At 43.9% G+C, this 24,548-nt stretch overlaps 1 protein-coding gene and 1 pseudogene across 1 annotated transcript; both read left to right on the forward strand.

Moving 5' to 3' along the window:
* Nucleotides 1-22,842, forward strand: part of LOC103631142 (uncharacterized) — a 129,486-nt pseudogene extending 106,644 nt beyond the window's left edge.
* Nucleotides 22,843-23,352: 510 nt separating this feature from the next.
* LOC103629491 (uncharacterized) lies at nucleotides 23,353-24,339 on the forward strand. The gene has a single exon (XM_008650596.3). It carries the CDS (start codon nucleotides 23,463-23,465, stop codon nucleotides 24,114-24,116), a length of 654 nt encoding a protein of 217 aa, XP_008648818.1. The 5' UTR covers nucleotides 23,353-23,462; the 3' UTR covers nucleotides 24,117-24,339.
* Nucleotides 24,340-24,548: the final 209 nt, after the last annotated feature.

A 24,548-nucleotide genomic window follows, 5' to 3' on the forward strand; every position in this document is an offset into this window, starting at 1 on the left:
TGCCCAACACAAATATTTGGACTAACTAGTTTGCTCTAGTCTATAAGTTCCACAGGTGCCAAAGGTTCACAATAAGCCAATAAAAAAGACCAAGAAAGGGTTCAAACAAAGAGAGCAAAAGACAACCCAAAGGCACCCTGGTCTGGCGCACCGGACTGTCCGGTGCACCAGGGCACTTCAGCTTGAACTCTTCACTTTCGGGAAAATCAGAGGGCGCTCCGCTATAATTCACCGGACTGTCCGGTGAGTCACCGGACTGTCCGGTGTGCCAGCGGAGCAACGGCTACTTCGCGAGCAACGGTCGGCTGCAACGCATTAAATGCGCGCCTGCACGCGCAGAGGACAGAGCAGCGCCAAAAGGCGCACCAGACAGTCTACAGGACCTGTCCGGTGCACCACCGGACAGCCCAGAGGCCCCACAAGTCAGAGCTCTAACGGTCGAACCCCAATGGTCTGCTGACGTGGCTGGCGCACCGGACTGTCCGGTGCGCCATGCGACAGCACACTTCCAACGGCCATTTTTGGTGGTTGGGGCTATAAATACCCCAACCACCCCACATTCAATGGCATCCAAGTTTTCACACTTCTACACCTTACAAGAGCTATAGCATTCAATACAAGACACACCAAAGAGATCAAATCCTCTCCCAACTCCACACAAAGCTTTAGTGATTAGAGAGAGTGATTTGTTGTGTTCATTTGAGCTCTTGCGCTTGGATTACTTCTTTTCTTCCTTCATTCTTGTGATCAAACTCAATTGTAACCAAGGCAAGAGACACCAACTGTGTGGTGGTCCTTGCGGGAACTTCATGTTCCGTTTGATTGAGAAGAGAAGCTCACTCGGTCTAAGTGACCGTTTGAGAGAGGGAAAGGGTTGAAAGAGACCCGGTCTTTGTGACCACCTCAACGGGGAGTAGGTTTGCAAGAACCGAACCTCGGTAAAACAAATCATCGTGTCTCGCTCTTTATTTGCTCACGATTTGTTTTGTGCCCTCTCTCTTGGACTCGTTTATATTTCTAACGCTAACCCGGCTTGTAGTTTGTGCTTAAGTTTGTAAATTTCAGATTCGCCCTATTCACCCCCCCTCTAGGCGACTTTCAATTGGTATCAGAGTTGGTTCTTCATTAGAGCCTAACCGCTCGAAGTGATGTCGGGAGATCACGCCAAGAAAGAGATGGGGACCGGCGAGAAGCCCATTACAAGCCATGGGAAGGCTTCATCGGGAGAGTCCTACAACAAAGGGAAGGGGAAGGAAAAGGAATCCCCTTCACACAAGTCGCGTCGGAGCGGTGACAAGAAGAAGAAGATGAGGAAGGTGGTCTACTACGAGACCGACTCCTCGACGCCATCCACCTCCGGCTCCGACACGCCGTCCGTAACTTCTAAGCGCCATGAGCGCAAGAAGTTTAGTAAGATCCCCCTACGCTACCCTCGCATTCCTAAACATACGCCATTACTTTCCGTCCCATTGGGCAAACCACCAACATTTGATGGTGAAGATTATGCTAGGTGGAGTGATATGATGTGATATCACCTAACCTCACTCCACAAAAGTATATGGGATGTTGTTGAGTTTGGTGTACAGGTACCATCCGTAGGGGATGAACACTATGATGACAACGAAGTAGCCCAAATTGTGCACTTCAACTCCCAAGCCACCACTATACTCCTCACATCTCTAAGTCGAGAGGAGTATAACAAGGTGCAAGGATTGAAGAGCGCCAAGGAGATTTGGGACGTACTCAAGACGGCGCACGAAGGAGACGAAGTGACCAAGATCACCAAGCGGGAGACAATCGAGGGGGAGCTCGGTCGCTTCCGGCTTCGCCAAGGGGAAGAGCCACAAGAAATGTACAACCGGCTCAAGACCTTGGTGAACCAAGTGCGCAACCTCGGGAGTAAGAAATGGGATGACCATGAGATGGTTAAGGTTATTCTTAGATCACTTGTTTTCCTTAACCCTACACAAGTTCAATTAATTCGTGGTAATCCTAGATATACACTAATGTCTCCCGAGGAAGTAATAGGTAATTTTGTGAGCTTTGAGTTGATGATCAAAGGCTCAAAGAAAATCAACGAGCTAGATGGCCCCTCCACGCCCGAAGCACAACCCGTCGCATTCAAGGCGACGGAGGAGAAAAAGGAGGAGTCTACATCAAGTAGACAACCCATCGACGCCTCTAAGCTCGACAATGAGGAGATGACGCTCATCATCAAGAGCTTCCACCAAATCCTCAAGCAAAGGAGGGGGAAGGATTACAAGCCCCGCTCCAAGAAAGTATGCTACAAGTGTGGTAAGCCCGGTCATTTCATTGCTAAATGTCCATTATCTAGTGATAGTGACAGGGGTGACGACAAGAAGGAGAGAAGAAAGGAAAGGAAGAGGTATTACAAAAAGAAGGGCGGTGATGCCCATGTGTGCCGCGAGTGGGACTCCGACGAGAGTTCCTCTGACTCCTCCGATGAGGACGCCGCCAACATCGCCGTCACCAAGGGACTCCTCTTCCCCAACGTCGGCCACAAGTGCCTCATGGCAAAGGACGACAAAAGGAAGACGGTAAAATCCTCCACTAAATATGAAACCTCTAGTGATGAGGATAATGCTAGTGATGAGGAAGATAATTTGCGCATCCTTTTTGCCAACCTTAACATGCAACAAAAGGAAAAATTGAATGAACTAATTAGTACTATTCATGAGAAGGATGAACTCTTGGACACCCAAGAGGACTTCCTAATTAAGGAAAATAAGAAGCATGTTAAGGTTAAAAATGCTTACGCTCTAGAAGTAGAAAAATGTGAAAAACTATCTAGTGAGCTAAGCACTTGTCATGACACTATTGCCAACCTTAGAAATGAAAATTGCTAAATTAATTGCTAAGGTTGATTCTAATATTTGTGATGTTTCAATTCCCAATCTTAGAGATGATAATGTTAACTTACTTGCTAAGATTGAAGAATTAAATGTCTCCCTTGCTAGCCTTAGGATTGAAAATGAAAAACTAATTGCTAAGGCTAAAGAACTAGATATTTGCAATGTTACAATTTCCGATCTTAGAGATAACAATGATATTTTACGTGCTAAGATTGTTGAACTTAATTCATGCAAACTCTCTACATCTACCACTGAGCATGTTACTATTTGCACTAGATGTAGAGATGTTAACATTGATGCTATTCATGATCATATGGCTTTAATTAAACAACAAAATGATCATATAGCAAAATTAGATGCTAAAATTGTCGAGCATGACTTAGAAAATGAGAAATTTAAATTTGCTAGAAGCATGCTCTATAGTGGGAGACGCCCTGGCATCAAGGATGGCATTGGCTTCCAAAAGGGGGACAATGTCAAACTTAATGCCCCTCCTAAAAGATTGTCTAATTTTGTTAAGGGCAAGGCTCCCATGCCTCAGGATAACGAGGGTTACATTTTGTACCCTGTCGGTTATCCTGAGAGCAAAATTAGGAGAATTCATTCTAGGAAGTCTCGCTCTGGCCCTAATCATGCTTTTATGTATAAGGGTGAGACATCTAGCTCTAGGCAATCAACCCGTGCTAAATTGCCTAAGAAGAAAACTCCTAGTGCATCAAATGATTCCAACTTTTCATTTAAAACTTTTGATGCATCTTATGTTTAGACTAACAAATCCGGCAAGGTAGTTGCCAAGTTTGTTGGGGGCAAACACAAGGGATCAAAGACTTGTGTTTGGGTACCCAAAGTTCTTGTATCTAATGCCAAAGGACCCAAAACCGTTTGGGTACCTAAAACCAAGAACTAAACTTGTTTTGTAGGTTTATGCATCCGGAGGCTCAAGTTGGATCATTGATAGCGGTTGCACAAACCACATGACTGGGGAGAAGAAGATGTTCTCCTCCTATGAGAAAAATCAAGATCCCCAACGAGCTATCACATTCGAGGATGGAAATCAAGGTTTGGTCAAAGGATTGGGTAAAATTGCTATATCACCTGACCATTCCATTTCCAATGTTTTTCTTGTAGATTCTTTAGATTACAATTTGCTTTCCGTATCTCAATTATGCAAAATGGGCTACAACTGTCTTTTCACAGATGTAGGTGTTACTGTCTTTAGAAGAAGTGATGATTCAATAGCATTTAAGGGAGTGTTAGAGGGTCAGCTATACTTAGTAGATTTTGATAGAGCTGAACTCGACACTTGCTTAATTGCTAAGACTAACATGGGCTGGCTCTGGCACCGCCGACTAGCACATGTTGGAATGAAAAATCTTCACAAGCTTCTAAAGGGAGAACACATTTTGGGACTAACAAATGTTCATTTTGAGAAAGACAGGGTTTGTAGCGCATGTCAGGCAGGGAAGCAAGTTGGTGTTCATCATCCACACAAGAACATCATGACGACTGACAGGCCACTCGAGCTCCTACACATGGACCTATTCGGCCCGATAGCTTACATAAGCATCGGCGGGAGTAAGTACTGTCTAGTTATTGTGGATGATTATTCTCGCTTCACTTGGGTGTTCTTTTTGCAGGAAAAATCTCATACCCAAGAGACATTAAAGGGATTCTTGAGACGGGCTCAAAACGAGTTTGGCTTAAGGATCAAGAAAATTAGAAGCGACAACGGGACGGAGTTCAAGAACTCTCAAATTGAAGGCTTCTTTGAGGAGGAGGGCATCAAGCATGAGTTCTCTTCTCCCTACACGCCACAACAAAATGGTGTAGTGGAGAGGAAGAATAGAACTCTATTAGACATGGCAAGGACCATGCTTGATGAGTACAAGACTTCAGATCGGTTTTGGGCTGAGGCGGTCAACACCGCCTGCTACGCCATCAACCGGTTGTATCTACACCGAATCCTCAAGAAGACATCATATGAACTCCTAACCGGTAAAAAGCCCAATATTTCATATTTTAGAGTCTTTGGTAGCAAATGCTTTATTCTTGTCAAAAGAGGTAGAAAATCTAAATTTGCTCCTAAGACAGTAGAAGGCTTTTTACTAGGATATGATTCAAACACAAGGGCATATAGAGTCTTTAACAAGTCCTCAGGACTAGTTGAAGTTTCTTGCGACGTTGTGTTTGATGAGACTAACGGCTCTCAAGTAGAGCAAGTTGATCTTGATGAGATAGGTGATGAAGAGGCTCCGTGCGTCGCGCTAAGGAACATGTCCACTGGGGATGTGTGTCCTAAGGAATTCGAAGAGCCACCAAATGCACAAGATCAGCCATCTTCCTCAATGCAAGCATCCCCACCAACTCAAGATGAGGATGAGGCTCAAAATGATGAAGGAGAAGATCAAGGAGTTGAGCCACCTCAAGAAGAGAGCAATGATCAAGGGGGAGATGCCCATGATCAAGATGAGGAAGATGAACAAGTTCCAAGACCGCCACACCCAAGAGTCCATCAAGCAATCCAACGAGATCACCCCGTCGACATCATCCTCGGCGACATTCATAAGGGGGTAACCACTAGATCTCGTGTTGCACATTTTTGTGAGCATTACTCTTTTGTTTCCTCTATTGAGCCACACAGGGTAGAGGAAGCACTACAAGATTCGGATTGGGTGGTGGCGATGCAAGAGGAGCTCAACAACTTCACTAGGAACGAGGTATGACATTTAGTTCCACATCCTAATCAAAATGTTGTAGGAACCAAATGGGTCTTCCGCAACAAGCAAGATGAGCATGGTGTGGTGACAAGGAACAAAGCCCGACTTGTGGCCAAGGGGTATTCACAAATCGAAGGTTTGGATTTCGGTGAAACCTATGCACCCGTAGCTAGGCTTGAGTCAATTCGCATATTACTTGCCTATGCTACTTACCATGGCTTTAAGCTTTATCAAATGGACGTGAAAAGTGCCTTCCTCAATGGACCAATCAAGGAAGAGGTCTATGTTGAGCAACCTCCCGGCTTTGAAGATAGTGAGTATCCTAACTATGTATATAAACTCTCTAAGGCGCTTTATGGGCTCAAGCAAGCCCCAAGAGCATGGTATGAATGCCTAAGAGATTTTCTTATCACTAATGGCTTCAAAGTCGGAAAAGCCGATCCTACTTTATTTACTAAAACTCTTGACAATGATTTGTTTGTATGCCAAATTTATGTTGATGATATCATATTTGGGTCTACTAACGAATCTACATGTGAGGAATTTAGTAGGATCATGACACAAAAATTCGAGATGTCAATGATGGGGGAGTTGAAGTACTTCTTAGGATTTCAAGTGAAACAACTCCAAGAGGGCACCTTCATTAGCCAAACAAAGTATATTCAAGACATTCTAACCAAGTTTGGGATGAAGGATGCCAAGCCCATCAAGACACCCATGGGAACCAATGGGCATCTCGACCTCGACACGGGAGGTAAATCCGTCGATCAAAAGGCATATCGGTCGATGATAGGCTATTTACTCTATTTATGTGCATCTCGATCGGATATTATGCTTTCCGTATGCATGTGTGCAAGATTCCAAGCCGACCCTAAGGAAGCTCACCTTATGGCCGTAAAACGAATCTTGAGATATTTAGTTTATACTCCTAAGTTTGGGCTTTGGTACCCTCGGGGATTCACATTTGATTTAATTGGTTATTCGGATGCCGATTGGGCGGGGTGTAAAATTAATAGAAAGAGCACATCGGGGACTTGCCAGTTCTTGGGAAGATCCCTGGTGTCTTGGGCTTCAAAGAAGCAAAATTCCGTAGCTCTTTCTACCGCCGAAGCCGAGTATATTGCCGCAGGTCATTGTTGCGCGCAACTATGAGGCAAACCCTTAGGGACTATGGTTACAAATTAACCAAAGTTCCTCTTCTATGTGATAATGAGAGTGCAATCCGCATGGCGGATAATCCCGTTGAGCATAGCCGCACTAAACACATAGCCATTCGGTATCATTTCTTAAGGGATCACCAACAAAAAGGGGATATCGAGATTGCTTACATTAACACTAAAGAACAATTAGCCGATATCTTTACCAAGCCACTAGATGAACAAACTTTTAACAAACTTAGGCATGAGCTAAATATCCTTGATTCTAGGAATTTCTTTTGATGTTTTTACACACATAGCTCATTACTATACCTTTGATCATATCTCTTTTATATGATATGACTAATATGTGTTCAAGTATATTTCAAACCAAGTCATAGGTGTATTGAAAGGGATTAAGAGTCTTCGGCAAAAACAAAGGCTTCCACTCCACTCCACAACTCATCCTTCGCCGTCGCTCCGAGCAACTCTCCAACTTTGGTATAATCTTCACTCATATTTTGTTAACCAAAGGGGGAGAAAGTAGTAAGAGGGCTTATATTTCACTCAAAGTATCCGTTTTTGGCGATTCATGCCAAAGGGGGAGAAAGTATTAGCCCAAAGCAAAAGGACCGCACCACCACCTAATTTTAAACTAATGTTTTTCAAAATTGGTATTTTATTGTGTTCAAAAGGGGGGAGAAAGTAGTATTTTCAAAAATGATATCTTAAAACCCTCTTGAACACTAAGAGGAGGATTTTATCGAGAGGAGTTTTGTGTAGTCAAAAAAAAGCATTTGAAACAGGGGGAGAAAATTTCAAATATTGAAAATGCTTCTCAAAATCTTATTCATTTACCTTTAACTATTTGCAAAAGGACTTTGAAAAGAATTTACAAAAGAATTTGCGAAAACAAAACATGTGGTGCAAGCGTGGTCCAAAATGTTAAATATAAAGAAACAATCCATGCATATCTTATGAGAATTTATATTGGCTCAATTCTAAGTAACCTTTGCACTTACAATTATGTAAACTAGTTCAATTATGCACTTCTATAATTGCTTTGGTTTGTGTTGGCATCAATCACCAAAAAGGGGGAGATTGAAAGGGAATTAGGCTTACACCTATTTCCTAATTGATTTTGGTGGTTGAATTGCCCAACACAAATATTTGGACTAACTAGTTTGCTCTAGTCTATAAGTTCCACAGGTGCCAAAGGTTCACAATAAGCCAATAAAAAAAGACCAAGAAAGGGTTCAAACAAAGAGAGCAAAAGACAACCCAAAGGCACCCTGGTCTAGCGCACTGGACTGTCCGGTGGCACACCGGACAGTGTCCGGTGCACCAGGGCACTTCAGCTCGAACTCTTCACTTTCGGGAAAATCAGAGGGCGCTCCGCTATAATTCACTGGATTGTCCGGTGAGTCACCGGACAGTGTCCGGTGCACACCGGACTGTCCGGTGTGCCAGCGGAGCAACGGCTACTTCGTGAGCAACGATCAGCTGCAACGCATTAAATGCGTGCCTGCGCGCGCAGAGGACAGAGCAGCGCCAGAAGGCACACCGGACAGTCTATAGGACCTGTCCGGTGCACCACCGAACAGCCCAGAGGCCCCACAAGTCAGAGCTCCAACGGTCGAACCCCAACGGTCTGTTGACGTGGCTGGCGCACCGGACTGTCCGGTGCGCCATGCGATAGCACACTTCCAACGGCCATTTTTGGTGGTTGGGGCTATAAATACCCCAACCACCCCACATTCAATGGCATCCAAGTTTTCACACTTCTACACCTTACAAGAGCTATAGCATTCAATACAAGACACACCAAAGAGATCAAATCCTCTCCCAACTCCACACAAAGCTTTAGTGATTAGAGAGAGTGATTTGTTGTGTTCATTTGAGCTCTTGCGCTTGGATTGCTTCTTTTCTTCCTTCATTCTTGTGATCAAACTCAATTGTAACTAAGGCAAGAGACACCAACTGTGTGGTGGTCCTTGCGGGAACTTCGTGTTCCGTTTGATTCAGAAGAGAAGCTCACTCGGTCTAAGTGACCGTTTGAGAGAGGGAAAGGGTTGAAAGAGACCCGGTCTTTGTGACCACCTCAACGGGGAGTAGGTTTGCAAGAACCGAACCTCGGTAAAACAAATCATCGTGTCTCGCTCTTTATTTGCTCACGATTTGTTTTGCGCCCTCTCTCTTGGACTCGTTTATATTTCTAACGCTAACCCGGCTTGTAGTTTGTGCTTAAGTTTGTAAATTTCAGATTCGCCCTATTCACCCCCCCCCCCCTCTAGGCGACTTTCACTTCTTTTATTTGACAAGATCTTTTGTACTCCTTCTAATTTATCATAAACTGAGTACACACTTTAGAGCAAACTTATTAGTGTCTTTATTTGTTTTGTCCTTTGATCCCTCGAGAGGTTGATTGCACTTATAGTTTCTCTATACAAACTTTGGCTGAAGAAATAAAATCTCCTACAAAAAACTTTGCCTTTTGTATTACATTTCATTCTCTATCGGTGATGCCTCACAAACATACAACCTCCATCACTTGTAATCAACACAAGTATTCTATGGTTTTATTTGTTAATCAATTGTAACTTTGCTTGCCAATGCACCTAGCAACACAGTACTTTGTAGCCAAGCCATGTTTTTTGATCTTCTCATCCTAGCCACATGACTCCATACCATGCCTCATAGAACTCCTTCATAAAACTAGTTGATCATTCAATATATCCGAGTTATTTCTAAAGGATTATGGGGAGGCTACACTAGCGCAAAACAAAAAAAATTGACCCCATAAAACCAGGAACTACTGTGGTTATAGATCATGGAATTACCACTAGACGCGTATGGCAGCGGAAGATGTCTTGATGTAGACAAACGCGTCGAGCAGTGTTATGTAGTCGCCAGCGACCTTCACGTCCTCACACGGTTCATCCTAGTGCTCCAGATGCAGCACCTCCGAAGTATCCACACGTACAGGAGGAAGCGTCATGTTCTGAACTGCTAGGTTCGCGACGGCGGCTAGGCAAGGGCGAGGGGCGAGCGACTGCTCATTTACTAATGGTGAATTAGGGTTCACTTAACCATGTCTCTGCCCCTCATTATATAGGCGTTCTGGTGGGCTTCTAACTCTTAGGCCCATCAATAACTCTAAAGCTTTGTCTAATTGCGGATCTAATCCGAGTTGGGCTTCCTTCCACTTAAGTGTGTGATCCTATAGGTTCACGTACATATAGACATGGCCCAAGTACTCTTACTTGGCCCAATAATTGACAGCGACCTCTAGCAAGACATGTCAACTCCTTTGCGTAAGTAAAGATCATATCAGACGAACCATTTCAACATTACGTACATGGTGTTCCCTTTGTCTCACGATATTTGGGCTGGCTCTAAACTGGCATCTATTTCTTGATACTGTGAATTGGAATCCTTTCATTAGTTAACACTAAACCCTAGCATGGCCATGCATTTCTTGATCCAATCAGTCGAGGGGCCCAGAGATATCTCTCTCAAGAAGAGAGGGACAAACTCCATCTTGACTGATCATGCCTCACAACAAGCTTTCTGATAAACCCAAAACTATCTTTATAACTACCCACTTACAGAGTAGTGTTTGATAGTCCATAAGTAAGTCAATTCACATCTTGAGAACATGCGACAATCTCAGGTCTAAGATACAGTATACATGTTGCAAAAAGAGAACTATATTACAATATCTCACGTTGGGTCGGTCCACCCTCATGTCATACATGCGCCCACATTATTAGTTTAACATCTCCATGCCCATGACTTGTGAAATGTAGTCATCAACTAATACATGTGCTAGTCATCGACTCTGACTAGGGACAACATTTAGAATAACCATACAAGTAAAGAATCTCACAAACAATTCACATAATTGCTAATCAATAAAAGGTGCCTTTTATGGATATTCAATTAAGCAATATATATATATATATATCATGGATACAAAGAAATATGCTCATCTTTCTGATAATCTCTAGGACATATTTCTAACAGTCTTCCACTTACACTAGAGTAAATCTAGAAGATATCTAATACCCATAGATCTCATGTGTGCCTCATGCTTGGGTTGTGGAAGAGGTTTTGTCAAAGGATCAGCAACATTCAAATCCGTATGTATTTTACATATCTTTATCTCACTTGGACTAACAAATTCCCGTATGAGGTGAAACTTCCGCAGTATGTGTTTGCTTTTTTGGTGGTTCCTTGGCTCCTTAGCTTGTGCAATAGCCCCATTGTTGTCACAGTATAGGTTCAATGGACTAGAGGCATTAGAAAACACACTAAGCTCGATGAGGAACTTCCTTATCCAAATACCTTCCTTCGCAGATTCAAAAGCTGCAATGTACTCGGCTTCTGTTGTAGAATTAGTCATAGTCTCCTGCTTGGAATTCTTCCAACTAATAGTACTACCATTTATTGTGAACACAAAACCTGATTGTGATTTTAACTCGTCTGGATCAGTTTGGAAGCTAGCATCGGTGTAACCAGTTACAACGAGCTCCTCCTTACCCCCATATACAAGGAACATATCTTTAGTCCTTCTCAAGTACTTAAGAATGCCTTTTACCGCTGTCCAGGGATCCTCACCTGGATCATCCTGGTGCCTACTCGTAGCACTTATAGCGTATGAAATATCTAGGTGTGTACTTATCATGGCATACATGATTGATCCAATTGCCGAGGCATATGGTACCTTACTCATTTGCTCTCACTCATTAGCTATCGTCGGACATTGCTTCTTGCTAAGGTGTATAACATGTGACATAGGTAATAACCCTTTCTTGGACTGTTCCATGTTGAACCATTTCAACACCTTGTCAATGTACGTATCTTGACTTAATCCTCTTTGACCTATCTCTATAGATCCTTATGCCCAAAATATATGCTGCTTCCCCTAAGTCCTTCATAGAAAAACTCTTTTTCAGTGAAGCCTTGACGGACTCCAACATAGGAATGTCGTTCCCAATCAATAATATGTCATCCACATACAAGATCAGAAATACAACAGTGCTCCCACTTTCTTTCTTGTAAACACAAGCTTCTTCTTCATTCTGATAAAACCAAACCCTTTGACCACTTCATCAAAACGAAAGTTCCAACTCCGAGATGCTTGCTTCAACCCATAAATAGATTTCTAAAGTTTGCATATCTTTCCAACAGTGATCGGATCGACAAAACCCTCGGGCTGTATCATATACACATCGTCATCTAGGTTCCCATTAAGGAAAGCTGTTTTGACATCCATCTACCAAATCTCATAATCGAAATATGCGGCAATAGCTAGAATGATCCGAATAGATTTAAGCATCGCTACTGGCGAGAATGTCTCGTCATAGTCAATTCCTTGAACTTGTCAAAAACCCTTTGCAACAAGTTGAGCCTTATAGATGTGAACATTTTCATCCATGTCTTTCTTCTTCTTATAGATCCATTTGCACTCTATGGGTCTAACAACATCAGGCGGGTCAACCAAGCTCGAAACCTGATTTTCTCCCATGGAATCTATCTTGGATCTCATGGTGACTTGCCATTTCTCGGAATCTAGGTCCATCATCGCTTCTACATATGTTGTAGGTTCATCGTTGTCTAACAACAACACTTCCCCATTGCCCAACAATAGCACTTATCTTCGTGTCTCACGAAGCCTTGATGACCTTCGTGGTTGTGGTGGTGATTCTCTTGCCATAGACGTCTCAACTTGTTCTGCTACATTAGCATGATTTGTTGAATCTTGTCCCACTGGCTCATCCTGAACTTCTTCAAGATACACCTTTTGTTTACTTTCCTCTCTTTTGAGAAACTCTTTCTCTAAGAAAACATTGTTCCTAGCGACAAACACTTTGCCCTTTGACGGGTGGTAAAAGTAATATCCCAAAGTTTCTTTTGGATATCCCACGAACATGCACTTGTCCGATTTTGGAGTGAGTTTATCCGACTGTAGTCTCTTGACGTATACCTCACAACCCCAAAACTTCAGAAAAGACAGACTGGGAGTTTTCCCAGTCCACATCTCATATGGTGCCTTAACTACGGACTTAGATGGTACCCTATTCAGTGTGAAAGCTATTGTTTCTAGAGCGTATCCCCAAAACGACAAAGGTAGGTCCGACTTGCTCATCATTGGTCGAACCATATCCAATAAAGTCCGATTACATCGTTCAGACATGCCATTCCTCTGAGGTGTTTCAGGTGGCATAAGCTACGAAACAATTCCACAACTCTTTATATGATTGCTAAACTCATGGCTCAAATATTCACCTCCACGATTAGATTGTAGTGCTTTAATTTTCTTGTCACGCTGATTTTCAACATCATTTTGAAACTCTTTGAACTTTTCTAAAGATTCAGACTTATGTTTTATCAAGTAGGAATATCCATATCAACTAAAATCATCAGTGAAGATTATGAAGTATTGGAATCCTCCTCTAGCTGTCGTACCCATTGGTCCGCACACATTAGCATGTATGAGTTCCAACAAATCTAATACCCTCTCAGGTAAACCTGTGAAGGGTGCCTTGGTCATATTGCCAAGTAAGCATGCTTCACATGTCTCGTATGATTCAAAATCAAACGAAGTTAAAAGCCCATCAGAATGAAGCTTCTTCATGCGATTCTCACTTAAATGACCCAAACGACAGTGCCACATGTAGGTAGGACTTAAATCATTAGGACAATGCCTTTTAGAACTAATATTACAGATAGGTGCATCGTCAAGATTTAAAATGAATAACCCATTCATAATGGATGCAAAAGCCACAAACATGTCATTCTTAGAGATCACACAACCATTGTTTTCACTTGCAAATGAATAATTATCCTTCATCAAACATGAAGGAGACATAATGTTACTAGAAACTAGATAACAATTATTTAACTCCAAAATAAATCCTGATGGAAGGTGGAGTTGCATCGTCCCGATGGTCAACGCAGCAACTCTTGCATTATTGCCTACTCGGAAATCAACTTCTCCTCTTTTCACGCTTCTACTTCTTATCATTCCCTGCATCGAATTGCAAATATGGGCAACTGATCCGGTATCAAATAGCCAAGAATTTATATAAGAATCAACAAGAAAAATTTCTGTAATGTGAATAGCGAGTGTACCTGTGTCACACCCGGTTTTAGAAGGTAAACCGAATGCAAACCATGTACGTGCCAGGATCAGAAATTCACGTACACAGCGATTACATAGTTGGACATCATCACATATTGCTCAAAATAATAGCGGAAATAGTTTAGTACATCAAGATGCCCAAGACATCCATAGAGTCATTATCTTAAGTCATAATCATAATCAAAGTGTGGATACGAAATGTAGTACGATAAGACCTTCACAAGCAGCTGATTGGGGGTTTGCCACTAAACTAATCTAGAACTCATCAAAGTCCTAAAACTCCTGGAAATAATCCATGTTGCCTTCATCTTCTCCTGAGCACTGATTGCAATGGGGACAACCTGGGGGGTTTGGTGTTCTAAAGCAAGGGTGAGTACACATCAACGTACTCAGCAAATGTCCCGTTTGGCTAAAGTGGACTAGCTGTATGTGGGGTTAAGCTTAAAGCAGTTTCTTTTAGTTGGTCAAGTATTTATTACTAGTAAAAAGCTATGTTTTAGCAATAATCCCAAGTTATTACCCAAGTGGCACTCCCTCCGAGGGGAAATACCAAAATACCATAAAGATAATCATCATCATAAAAGTATCTAGAGTTACTTTAATCAAAGGAGCTCCCAGGGCTGCTCATAACCGCAAGCACGACTGATATACCAGTTTCTAACACTCTGCAGAGGTTGCACACTTTACCCACAAGTCGTGATCCCTATTTGCCTCGGGTCGATCAAACTCTCAAACACTACAAGGGTGAGTCAACAATGTTTCACTACGTAGCCTTTACAAAGATTCCCCTGGTGTATAGTTGCCCGTTAGGTTTCGCCAGTCGTACAAACACAATACCCTCCCTATGGTGGGTGACTAACAAAACCAAATCGAATGGACCTTGGCACCCACCCTTAGCAGACCAAGCACTATGCCCCGGTCCCCATTAACGGCACAACGGTGAAGCCAACTACACCCCAAGTTTATCCAATTAATTAGCTAAGGGCGTCCCATTCCACCCTCATGGTTATACTGTTTTCCTGGGTGGTCATCCAACGAACAGGTCCTTACGGAGAGGTACTCAGGAAACAGCCCGAGTCCCCTAAAGTATCACAAGATCATCATCATAATCAAGATAGCATCATCGTATCATAGATATTCTCATCATGTTTATTGATTAAAGTAAAGTAATAGCATCATACTAATCATAGTAACCAATTCCCAAAGGGTAAACAAGGACAGGAAAACAGAACACTAGTCAATCCTTAGGTTGATCATGGTATACGGGACAGTGAATTATAAAGTAAATAGGACATAATGGATCAGAGGACATTTGCCTTCACCAGGTTTCTGCTCAGGTAAGTCTCCTGCAACACACTCGAAAACCTCGAACTGCTCGTTGTCTACACAAAGCAATCATTCATTCAACACATTTTGGAAATGACAAAGAGAACAGTACACCAAACATATGCAACAGAGTGAACACAAATTCAATAGAAAATCATAAACACCAAAGTGAAACATAGGTTCTAGGGTAGATCAATATACCTAGTGTTCTATTGTTCTCTAAGTACTGTCTATCTCAGTAAATTAACTATTTAACTATGTCTATCTTAGTGAACTACTTATTTAGATAAAGTTATTCTAGGGATGGGATCATACAATAACTGAAATTACAATAATTGAAATTAATTCTACAAAGTTAAACACTTGCACATTCATTAGGGTTTCACTTTTATTTTACCCTTAATAATTATTTTACCACTTTAAAGTAACCTAGTGTCTAGCCATAAAATTAAGACATGCAAACAGTGAATGATTATAATTTAAACAGGTAGAGAATAACATTATGAACATTTTGCAATTTGAACCACCCAATTTGGAGTTCATATGCAAAGGATATCAAATATACAAGTTTTATAATTCAAAACTACTAAGTTAAACCCATATCTGTGATTAAAATAAAGTCCAGGGACTTCTCTGCAAAAAACCAAGGGTCTGGGCGCAAGAAAACAGGACAGCGGGTTAATTCTCGAAAACCCGAGAGGTCTTTTAACAAGTTTTCCAAACGAACGGGTATCGGGTGTTCTCGGCCGTTAGATCTCGGATCAGTGGCTGAGATTAGATCGGCGGGCGAGCGCGCAGGCACGGGCGAGCGAGCGCGGCTGACAGACCGGGCCCGACAGCAGGGGCGCGGGTGAGGGGACGAATCCAAGCGCCCGGATCACGAGCAGATGGTTAGGATTAGATCTAATATATAGGTTTCTTTTGCAGCTTGTTGAGCAAGATGAGGAAGGGCATTGCAATGCAGAATGCAAGACCATTGAGCGTGCATGTCAGGAGGTGGTTTGATAACTATTTTTAACTGTATTATTTTTATGAAGCTTGTTAAAGTTGGCCTTCCAATTCTTCATCAATTACTAACCATAAAAGAGTAGGCAGAGCACTGTCTTTATTAGATATTGTAATGTAGAATTTTGCTGAATCGAATTCACTGCAGGTGATAGGATATGCTGATACTGATGTTGCTGAGTTTGTATATATTGTATTTTGGTGTGTGTCAATATCACACAGCACCTCTCACTTCCATTATACTACTTCACTTTACAGATAGACCCTTACACTTGTTTATAATTACACCAACACTCCCCCTCAAGATGGGTTAAATATATTTAACATTCCCATCTTGTTACATGCCAACTCATTATCCTTAGGACCTAAACCTTTTGTGAGACTATCCGCTACTTGATTACGAGATTTGACATACTTCAACTTCAAAGCCCCACTATCAATCTTCTCTTTGATAAAGAACTTATCAATCTCCACATGCTTCATGCGATCAAACTGAACTGGATTATTTGCTATGTTGATTGCTGCCACATTGTCACAATGGAGCGACATCGTCTCATTCTTCAACACTTGAAGCTCCTTCAAGAGACCCTTCAACCATATCATTTCACACACTACAAGAGCCATTGCTCTATGTTCAGCCTCTGCAGTGGACCGAGATACCACAGCTTGCTTCTTGCTTCTCCATGAAACCAGATTACCTCCCACAAATACACAATATCCAGAAGTGGACCTCCGATCATCCCTGCTGCTTGCCCAGTCCGCATCACAATACCCCTCCAAATTCATATGTTGATTTGGTCTAAACCACAATCCCTTGCCAGGGGTTCCCTTTAGGTATCTCAGGATTTGATAAACTATCTTCATATGCCCAGTTCTAGGATCATGCATATACCTACTCACCACACTTACTGCATAAGCAATGTCCGGTCTTGTATGGCAAAGATATATCAAACGACCAACTACCCTCTGATATCTTTCCCGATCTATAGGGTCACCAGACTCAGCACATGTTTGGTGATTCCTATCGATGGGTGAGCCACATGGGCGACACCCAAGCATTCCTGTCTCTGACAAAAGGTCGAGGACATACTTTCTTTGGGAGAGAATAATTCCCTGAGGTGATCTAGCTATCTCAATCCCAAGGAAGTATCGGAGAGGTCCAAGGTCCTTTACCTCAAAGGCTCTACTTAGCCTTTCCTTCAGTTTCTTGATCTCCTTCGCATCATCTCCAGTGATCACTATATCATCAACATAAACCGCCAGAATAGTGATACAAGAGTCCTGATGTTTGTAGAAGACTGTGTGATCTCCATTGCATTGATGATAGCCCATATCACACACAACTCGCCTGAATCTATCAAACCATGCACGTGGTGACTGTTTTAGGCCATAGAGCGACTTCTTAAGTCTGCACACTTTCCCAATAGTCTGTTTATTTGCAAATCCAGGTGGAATTTCCATATAGACCTCTTCCTTCAGATCACCATGGAGAAATGCATTCTTCACATCCAGCTGATGAAGAGGCCAACCAAAGTTGGCCGCGCATGAGATTAAGGTCCTCACCGTGCCCATTTTTGCCACAGGTGCAAAGGTCTCATCATAGTCGATCCCATATGTCTGACTATATCCCTTCGCCACCAGTCTTGCTTTGTACCTATCAATCTTTCCTTCAGGAGTCTGCTTTACTGTGAAGACCCACTTGCACCCCACCGCCTTCTTTCCTTCTGGTAGGTGAACAAGTTCCCATGTCTTGTTCTTCTGAAGGGCAAGCAGCTCTTCCTTCATGGCATCCTTCCACTTTGGATCCTGTTTGGCACACCTCCAATCCTTCGGAATAGATATTGTTTGTAGAGATGCAATGAAAGTTCTATATGCAGGAGAGACACTAGAGTATGAGACATACTTAGCAATGTCATGTTCATAATAATAACGAGAAGGAGGTTTCCCAGCATTTACTCTAGGAACTCTTCTTTGTGCAAGAGGTAATTCTTCATGTTCAGGAATGGGAGAAATATGGATTGGGGAGACATTACCAGCTGGGTCTGGAGAGGAGTCTGAGGAGAGATATGGGACTGGAGCTTCAACACATCCAGGTTGTGGTTGCTCCCCCTGCTTCTTTATCCGCTTTCGATAGTATACGATAGGTTGCTCCCCCTGTTTGTCATTCACCTTTGCCCCAATGGAACAATCATGTTGCTCCCCCTGTTTCTCATTCAACTTCCCTGCAGTAGGACATGGGATTGACCCAACAATCACTGCCTCATCATCCTCTGTCTCCTCCTGAATATTAATAGTTGGATCACCATGATCCCCACTACTTTCATCATCACTCAATATCTGCGTAGTTATCCCTTTCTCCACTTCTGGTGGAATCATACCTCCAACAATCACCCCTCTTGAAGCTCCACTAGCCCCATCACTACCTCGACCACTGTCATCCTCCCCCTCTCGACAGTCTCCTCCATCGACTGGAGAGAAGTCCTCCAGGATTTGATATGAATCAACTTTCTTTTTATAATATGGGTCTTCCTCACGAAATGTTACATCCATACTCACTAACAATCTCTTACCAATAGGGTCCCAACACTTGTATCCCTTCTGAGTAGATGAATAACCAACAAAAATGCACTTGACTGCTTGAGGATCCAACTTACTCACCATAGGTCGATGATCTTTTACAAAACAAACACAACCAAAGACCTTGGGCGGAACACGAAAGTCACACTTTCCCAATAGAAGTTCTGCAGGTGATTTCATATTAAGTATTCTTGAGGGCATCCGGTTGATGAGGTATGTGGCCGTCATTACTGCCTCACTCCACAAATACTTAGGCACATTCATCTGAAACATGAGAGATCTTGCTACTTCCAACAAATGACGATTTTTCCTCTCTGCTACACCATTCTGAGGTGGAGTTCCAGGACAAGTTGTTTGGTGAATGATTCCTTGATCTGACAGATATGATCTAAATTCATTATTCACATACTCTGTTCCATTGTCAGTTCTGATAACCCGAATTCTTGCATCAAACTGATTTGCAACCAATTTATGAAAGTCTTGAAAGCACTTTAACACCTCGTTTTTATGCTTAAGTATATAGATCCAAGTCATACGAGTGTAACAATCAATAAAAGTAACGTACCACTTTGCACCATTCACAGAAGTGACTGAACAAGGACCCCAAACATCTGAATGTATTAGAATAAACGGTTCACAACTACGAAGACCAACACTAGGGTAGGTAGATCTAGTATGTTTGCCAAGTTCACATGCATCACATACAAGTCTACTTTTGTCCACTCCCTTAAACATCATGGGATACAACCGACTTAAGTTCTCAAAAGATATATGTCCTAACCGACGATGATGTAGTAGAATCTCCTTGACATCCCCCTCAACAGTTGCTTTCAATGCTGACTCCTCATGACTGATGAACCACAACCCATTATGCCTGACTCCAGTCCCAATCTTTCTCCCAGTACTCTTCTCCTGAAAGACACAAGAATTCTCATCAAATATTACTGTGCACTTGAATTGGTCAATGATTGAACTTACAGAAAGGAGATTGACTGGAAAGGATGGAACATGCAGAACTGATGACAAGCTAAGAGATGGTGTACACTCAACAGATCCTATACCACGGATTTGTTGAGATGTACCATCAGCAATTTGAACTGACTCAGAATGTGTATAAGGAATGTATGTTTTGAAAGGGGTGGACATGCCAGTCACATGCTTTGATGCTCCTGAATCTATGACCCAATCTATGTGATGCCTACATGAGGATACAAAATCTTGTGTCTGAGTACCTTCACCCATGTGGGCGTAGTTGGCAAAGTTACCGAAGGAGTTGGTGGCTTGCCCATCAGGTGAAGTGAGGCACTCGGAAGACTTTCCCTTCTGCCACTGCTCCCATTGCTTAGCTTGTTCCCCAGACAGAGTAACAGTGAGACTCTCTTCAGTGGTAGCTATGTTGGCCTTGGAGCCACCACGGCCTCTACCACGACCTCCGCGACCCCTTCCATAGCTCCCACGACCACGAGTACCCCCTCGTCCTCCACGAGATCCTCCCCTGCCACCATTTCCTCTAGGGTTGGGACAATCGTAACTCAGGTGTCCCCTTTCCCCACAATTATAGCATTCTCTATCCTCAATTGCAACGTATGCTGGCTTCACATGATTACCACTACTCATCACTCGAAGTCTGCTCTCTTCATCTATTATGGCAGACACAGCCTCATCTATGGTAGGAAGACTCTCCTGGTGACAAAAGGCCGCTCTCCTGCTCTCAAACTCAGAATCCAGATTCTTTAGAAAGTGGGTCACCCTCCTATCCTCTACCCACTTATGAACCATTTGTGCATCCTGTGGGCAAACCATTTGGAGAGGAGCATAATGATCCAACTCTCCCCATAAGTGTTGGAGCTCACTAGCATATTGTTCCACTGATCTCCCCATCTGCTTTACTGCATCTGCCTTGCTCTGTATTTCCATCATCACCATCACATTCCCCTTTCGGGAGTATATATTACTCAAGGTCTTCCAGATCTGTGATGCAGTACGCATGGCTTCCACCCTCTTGCTAATAGTCGGAGACATAGATGCCAACAACCATGCAACTATCACAGAGTTTGTCGCATGCCAGATTCTCCATTCTGCGCCGAGCTTATCAATCGGCTCAACACATGTCTCCTCCAAATAATACTCCACTCCCTTGCCTCCTAGGAGTACACGCACTCTTCTGGACCAGCTTAGATAATTCTTACTGCCTTCTAACTTCACATCATTAGGCACAAGTTCCAACTTCAGCTCAGATGTGCCTGTATTGGCCTTAGCACCAATCAACCCTAACCCCATGAGCTCTTGGATCATACTTCTCATTTCACTCATCATCTCACTCTTTGTGATCCCTCCTGAACCACTACCATCAATTCCTGTCTTCTTCGCAGCCTCCTCTGTACTCATTTTCACAGAAGCACACACACTCGACTCCTTTCTCGCAGCCTCTCGAGCTCTCTACTCAGACCACATATCTCGTCCTCCTCTCCTGTTCCAGCCCCCGTGCAGCAGCAGCAGCAGCAGCACGTCGGAGTGGCGATGCGTGGAGGCAGTGCGGTCTGCTGCTGGTGACCAGCGGCTTCTCCAAGCGGGCGTTGCCTCCCCGGCGGCGTGGGCAGCCGCGCAGGCGCGCAGGCAGCCCCGAGCGTGGCCCCTCGATGCGGGCACGAGCAGCTCCGGGCGCGGCCTCGCAGGCAGGTCGGCGTTCCAGGCGCTCAGGCCCGGCCGCGCGGCCCTCTGGAGCGGGAGCAGCGGCGTCAGGCACCGTGCAGCTCGGTGGATGCAGGCAGGCAGGACGGACGCGCGGCGGGCGGCCGACGGCGGCGCAGCTGCAGGACGCGCGGCGGGCGGCCGAGGCTGCAGGCCGGCGGCGGTAAACCCTGCCTAAACCCTAGCTCTGTATACCATATTGTATTTTGGTGTGTGTCAATATCACACAGCACCTCTCACTTCCATTATACTACTTCACTTTACAGATAGACCCTTACACTTGTTTATAATTACACCAACAGTATACAAAAATATCCCCTCAGTTGATCGGCTGATGAAATTCCTCTGCAAAGATTTTTCGAAAGCGTGTGCCAAGGACCCACCGCCAGTTCCAAAAGTGAGTCCTTGGAGCCTTCCTTGTCTGTTTTTAAGCTTTAGTTGCTAATACTAGTATTTCCTAATAAAGACATTAGTATGATGCCTTGGTGTCAAGCTCCCTGTTTAAGTGCTCATAACCAGTATTGTCAAGCTGCACCTAATGAAACCGAATCACATTTATTATATAGTCTGCAGTGAATTCAGTTGTTTTCTGACTTATATGTTGAAGTGCTCTAGTGAAAATGTGTAGTATGTTGCAAGACCTCCCCCCTAACTGGTAATGCAAAAGTAGCTATGGACTTCATGAAGTGATAGAATCAAAGACTTAACCATGGGATTGCATGTTATATTCTGATACCCTGTAAAACAAAGCCTGTGAGGCTTTAGGACACGAGTGTCGAGAACTCAAGATAAGTAACGCTTCTCATTCGGAGACACCATTACGAATCTTATAGGATCGAGTCCCTGGGGAACCATTTGCAGGGAAGCCATCAAAAGATGCTGAGATGGAAAAGCTATTGAGATCAATGGAGGTATATACTTTAACCTGAGCCAGTTTTTACTTTATCCAAGTGAGTTTTTAAGTTATTAAAAAATGCTTCTCATGGGTGATGGCAGGGTATGCCGGGATGTACTCCAGGGACGATCTGATGAAAAATAACTTTGGTACTGAAGACGACGACGACGAGGAGGGTGATGGAGACGAGGATGACAACTTCGCAAAGAACATGGTGATGCTGACTCAAATGATTCGAGTGAATATTTACTTTCCAAATTAGACATCTAACCACACCTTCTCGTGCAGGGAAAAGCTCTGAAAGACAAGGGTTCTCAAAAGAAAGATTTGAAGCAGCAAGCTGTGCAACGGTTCAAGGATGCCAGTGAGAAGTTGAAAGGGGCATGTAAACAAGGTGTCCAACGTGGTGAAGAAATGGTGGAAAGGGGCAAAGAAGCCTGCCGCCAAATCCAGCAAAAGCAAAACTGAATTCTGAAGGACCACTGCATTGCTGCATCAGTTCAGTAACTTCGTCCATCTTCCACTTCGCCTGGAGCAGAGTTTTAGACGATTTTCGGAAGATAAAGTAAACAGCAACGCATTCAGAACTTTTGTCAGAAAGTTTTAGATACGTAAACGTGTACAATTGTTTTTTCCCCCTTGTGTCATTTTTTTCAGTGTATACTAGAAAAAAAATGAACTGAACTCTGATAGTTTTTACCAGGTTAGTCGTCTTCCAATTGGCTGTTGGTGTCTGATACTCTGTAAAACAAAGCAATTGGTGACACCAGTAAAATTAGATTATTGGCTACGCGTAACCTTGCTGTTCGCTAACTAGCGTCTTACTGTCAAGTCTGTCTGGACTGCTGGAGGTTTTTACACGGGCAGGCATGACATTGCCCCCATCTGTGCTACAACATTTCTCCTCTAAAATTAGCTTGTCCCAGTTAAGAACAGGAAAAGTGTTATTCCAGAGCCACACAGCCTGAAGCCGAACCGGCCCTCTCCGGTTTCCAATTTGAAAACGGGTGGTTGCCCCCGCAACGCGGGAAAAGCCTCCGGCGAGCAGCTAGCCAAATAACTTCCTTTCCCATCGCTGGGATCCCGCCGGTGACAATGGTAAGGTGGCTGCCGCCGCCGGTGACAGCGGACGGCGAGCTACCCTTCGGCCACGACGCCGTAACGTTTTCCTTCTTGGTGGCGTGCGTGGCCGCCACCGTCACGCTCGCGTCGTCCATGTGCTCGGCGTGCGGCCGCAAGCCAAAGGCGGCCACCAACGCGGACCCGGCGGGGACGGGCTCCTCCGTCTCCGGTGGTAGCGGCAGCCAGGAGGCTGGCGGCGCGGAGGAGGCGGCGGTAGAGGAGGAGGTGGTGAGGCTGTCGCCGGAGCTGGCGATGCACGGCGCCATCGAGCCGGTGGCGCTGCCGTCGTCGACGTCGAGGCGGCGGCTGTCCATCAGCGTGAGCAAGAAGCTGAGCCTGAATATCCCGGACAAGCTGCGGCTGAGCCGGCGGGAGCACAAGGACCACCACCATCACAAGGTGGAGTCGGAGGACACACTGTGGAAGAAGGGCATCATCCTCGGGGAGAAGTGCAGGATCCCGGGGGAGCGGGAGGCGGAGTGCGCCGACCCCGACGACGACGACATCGCCGCCGCCAACTTCCGCCGGTCCAGCTACTCACGGCCCGTGTCGCGGTCAAGCTCGTTCGCCATGCACCAGCCGCAGCACGACGCCCCCGGGCCCGCCTTGCACGCCTCGGATACTTGACAGCCCGAGAGTAGGTGTACGTGTAGGCGTCAAAGGGGAGAATCGGCGAAGGATGCTACTATGCTAGTGTGGTGTGAAGTGCATTCAGATAATCAGGTTCAGATGTTTGCTCTATAATTTTCTTGTGTCATCTTATCTTTGTGAAATTGTGTGGTCTGGTCTAGATGCATGGACAGTCACCGAGAGAAGATCCAGTTTGGAAACAAAGAAATTTCGTATCAAATTGGATTACTCATGCGAAATTAGATTGTTAGTTTATTTTAATGGCATGGAGTGGCATAAAATCTAACTAATTTCTAACTTTTTTAAAATTGAAGTACCATATTTCTAATTAACCCTAATTATTTTGAAAAAAATAAGAATTCGGTGATCGAAATTCAGTTTTAGTTTAGAAAATTGGGCTCATCGATGCTATTACCCTTCAAAGAATAG

The sequence above is a fragment of the Zea mays genome, chromosome 6, assembly GCF_902167145.1.
Source record: "Zea mays cultivar B73 chromosome 6, Zm-B73-REFERENCE-NAM-5.0, whole genome shotgun sequence".
In the NCBI taxonomy this organism is placed as follows: Eukaryota; Viridiplantae; Streptophyta; class Magnoliopsida; order Poales; family Poaceae; genus Zea; species Zea mays.

Coding starts and splice junctions, on each gene's coding strand:
- LOC103629491 (XM_008650596.3), top strand. CDS start 23,463: ATGGTAAGGTGGCTGCCGCCGCCGGTGACAGCGGACGGCGAGCTACCC.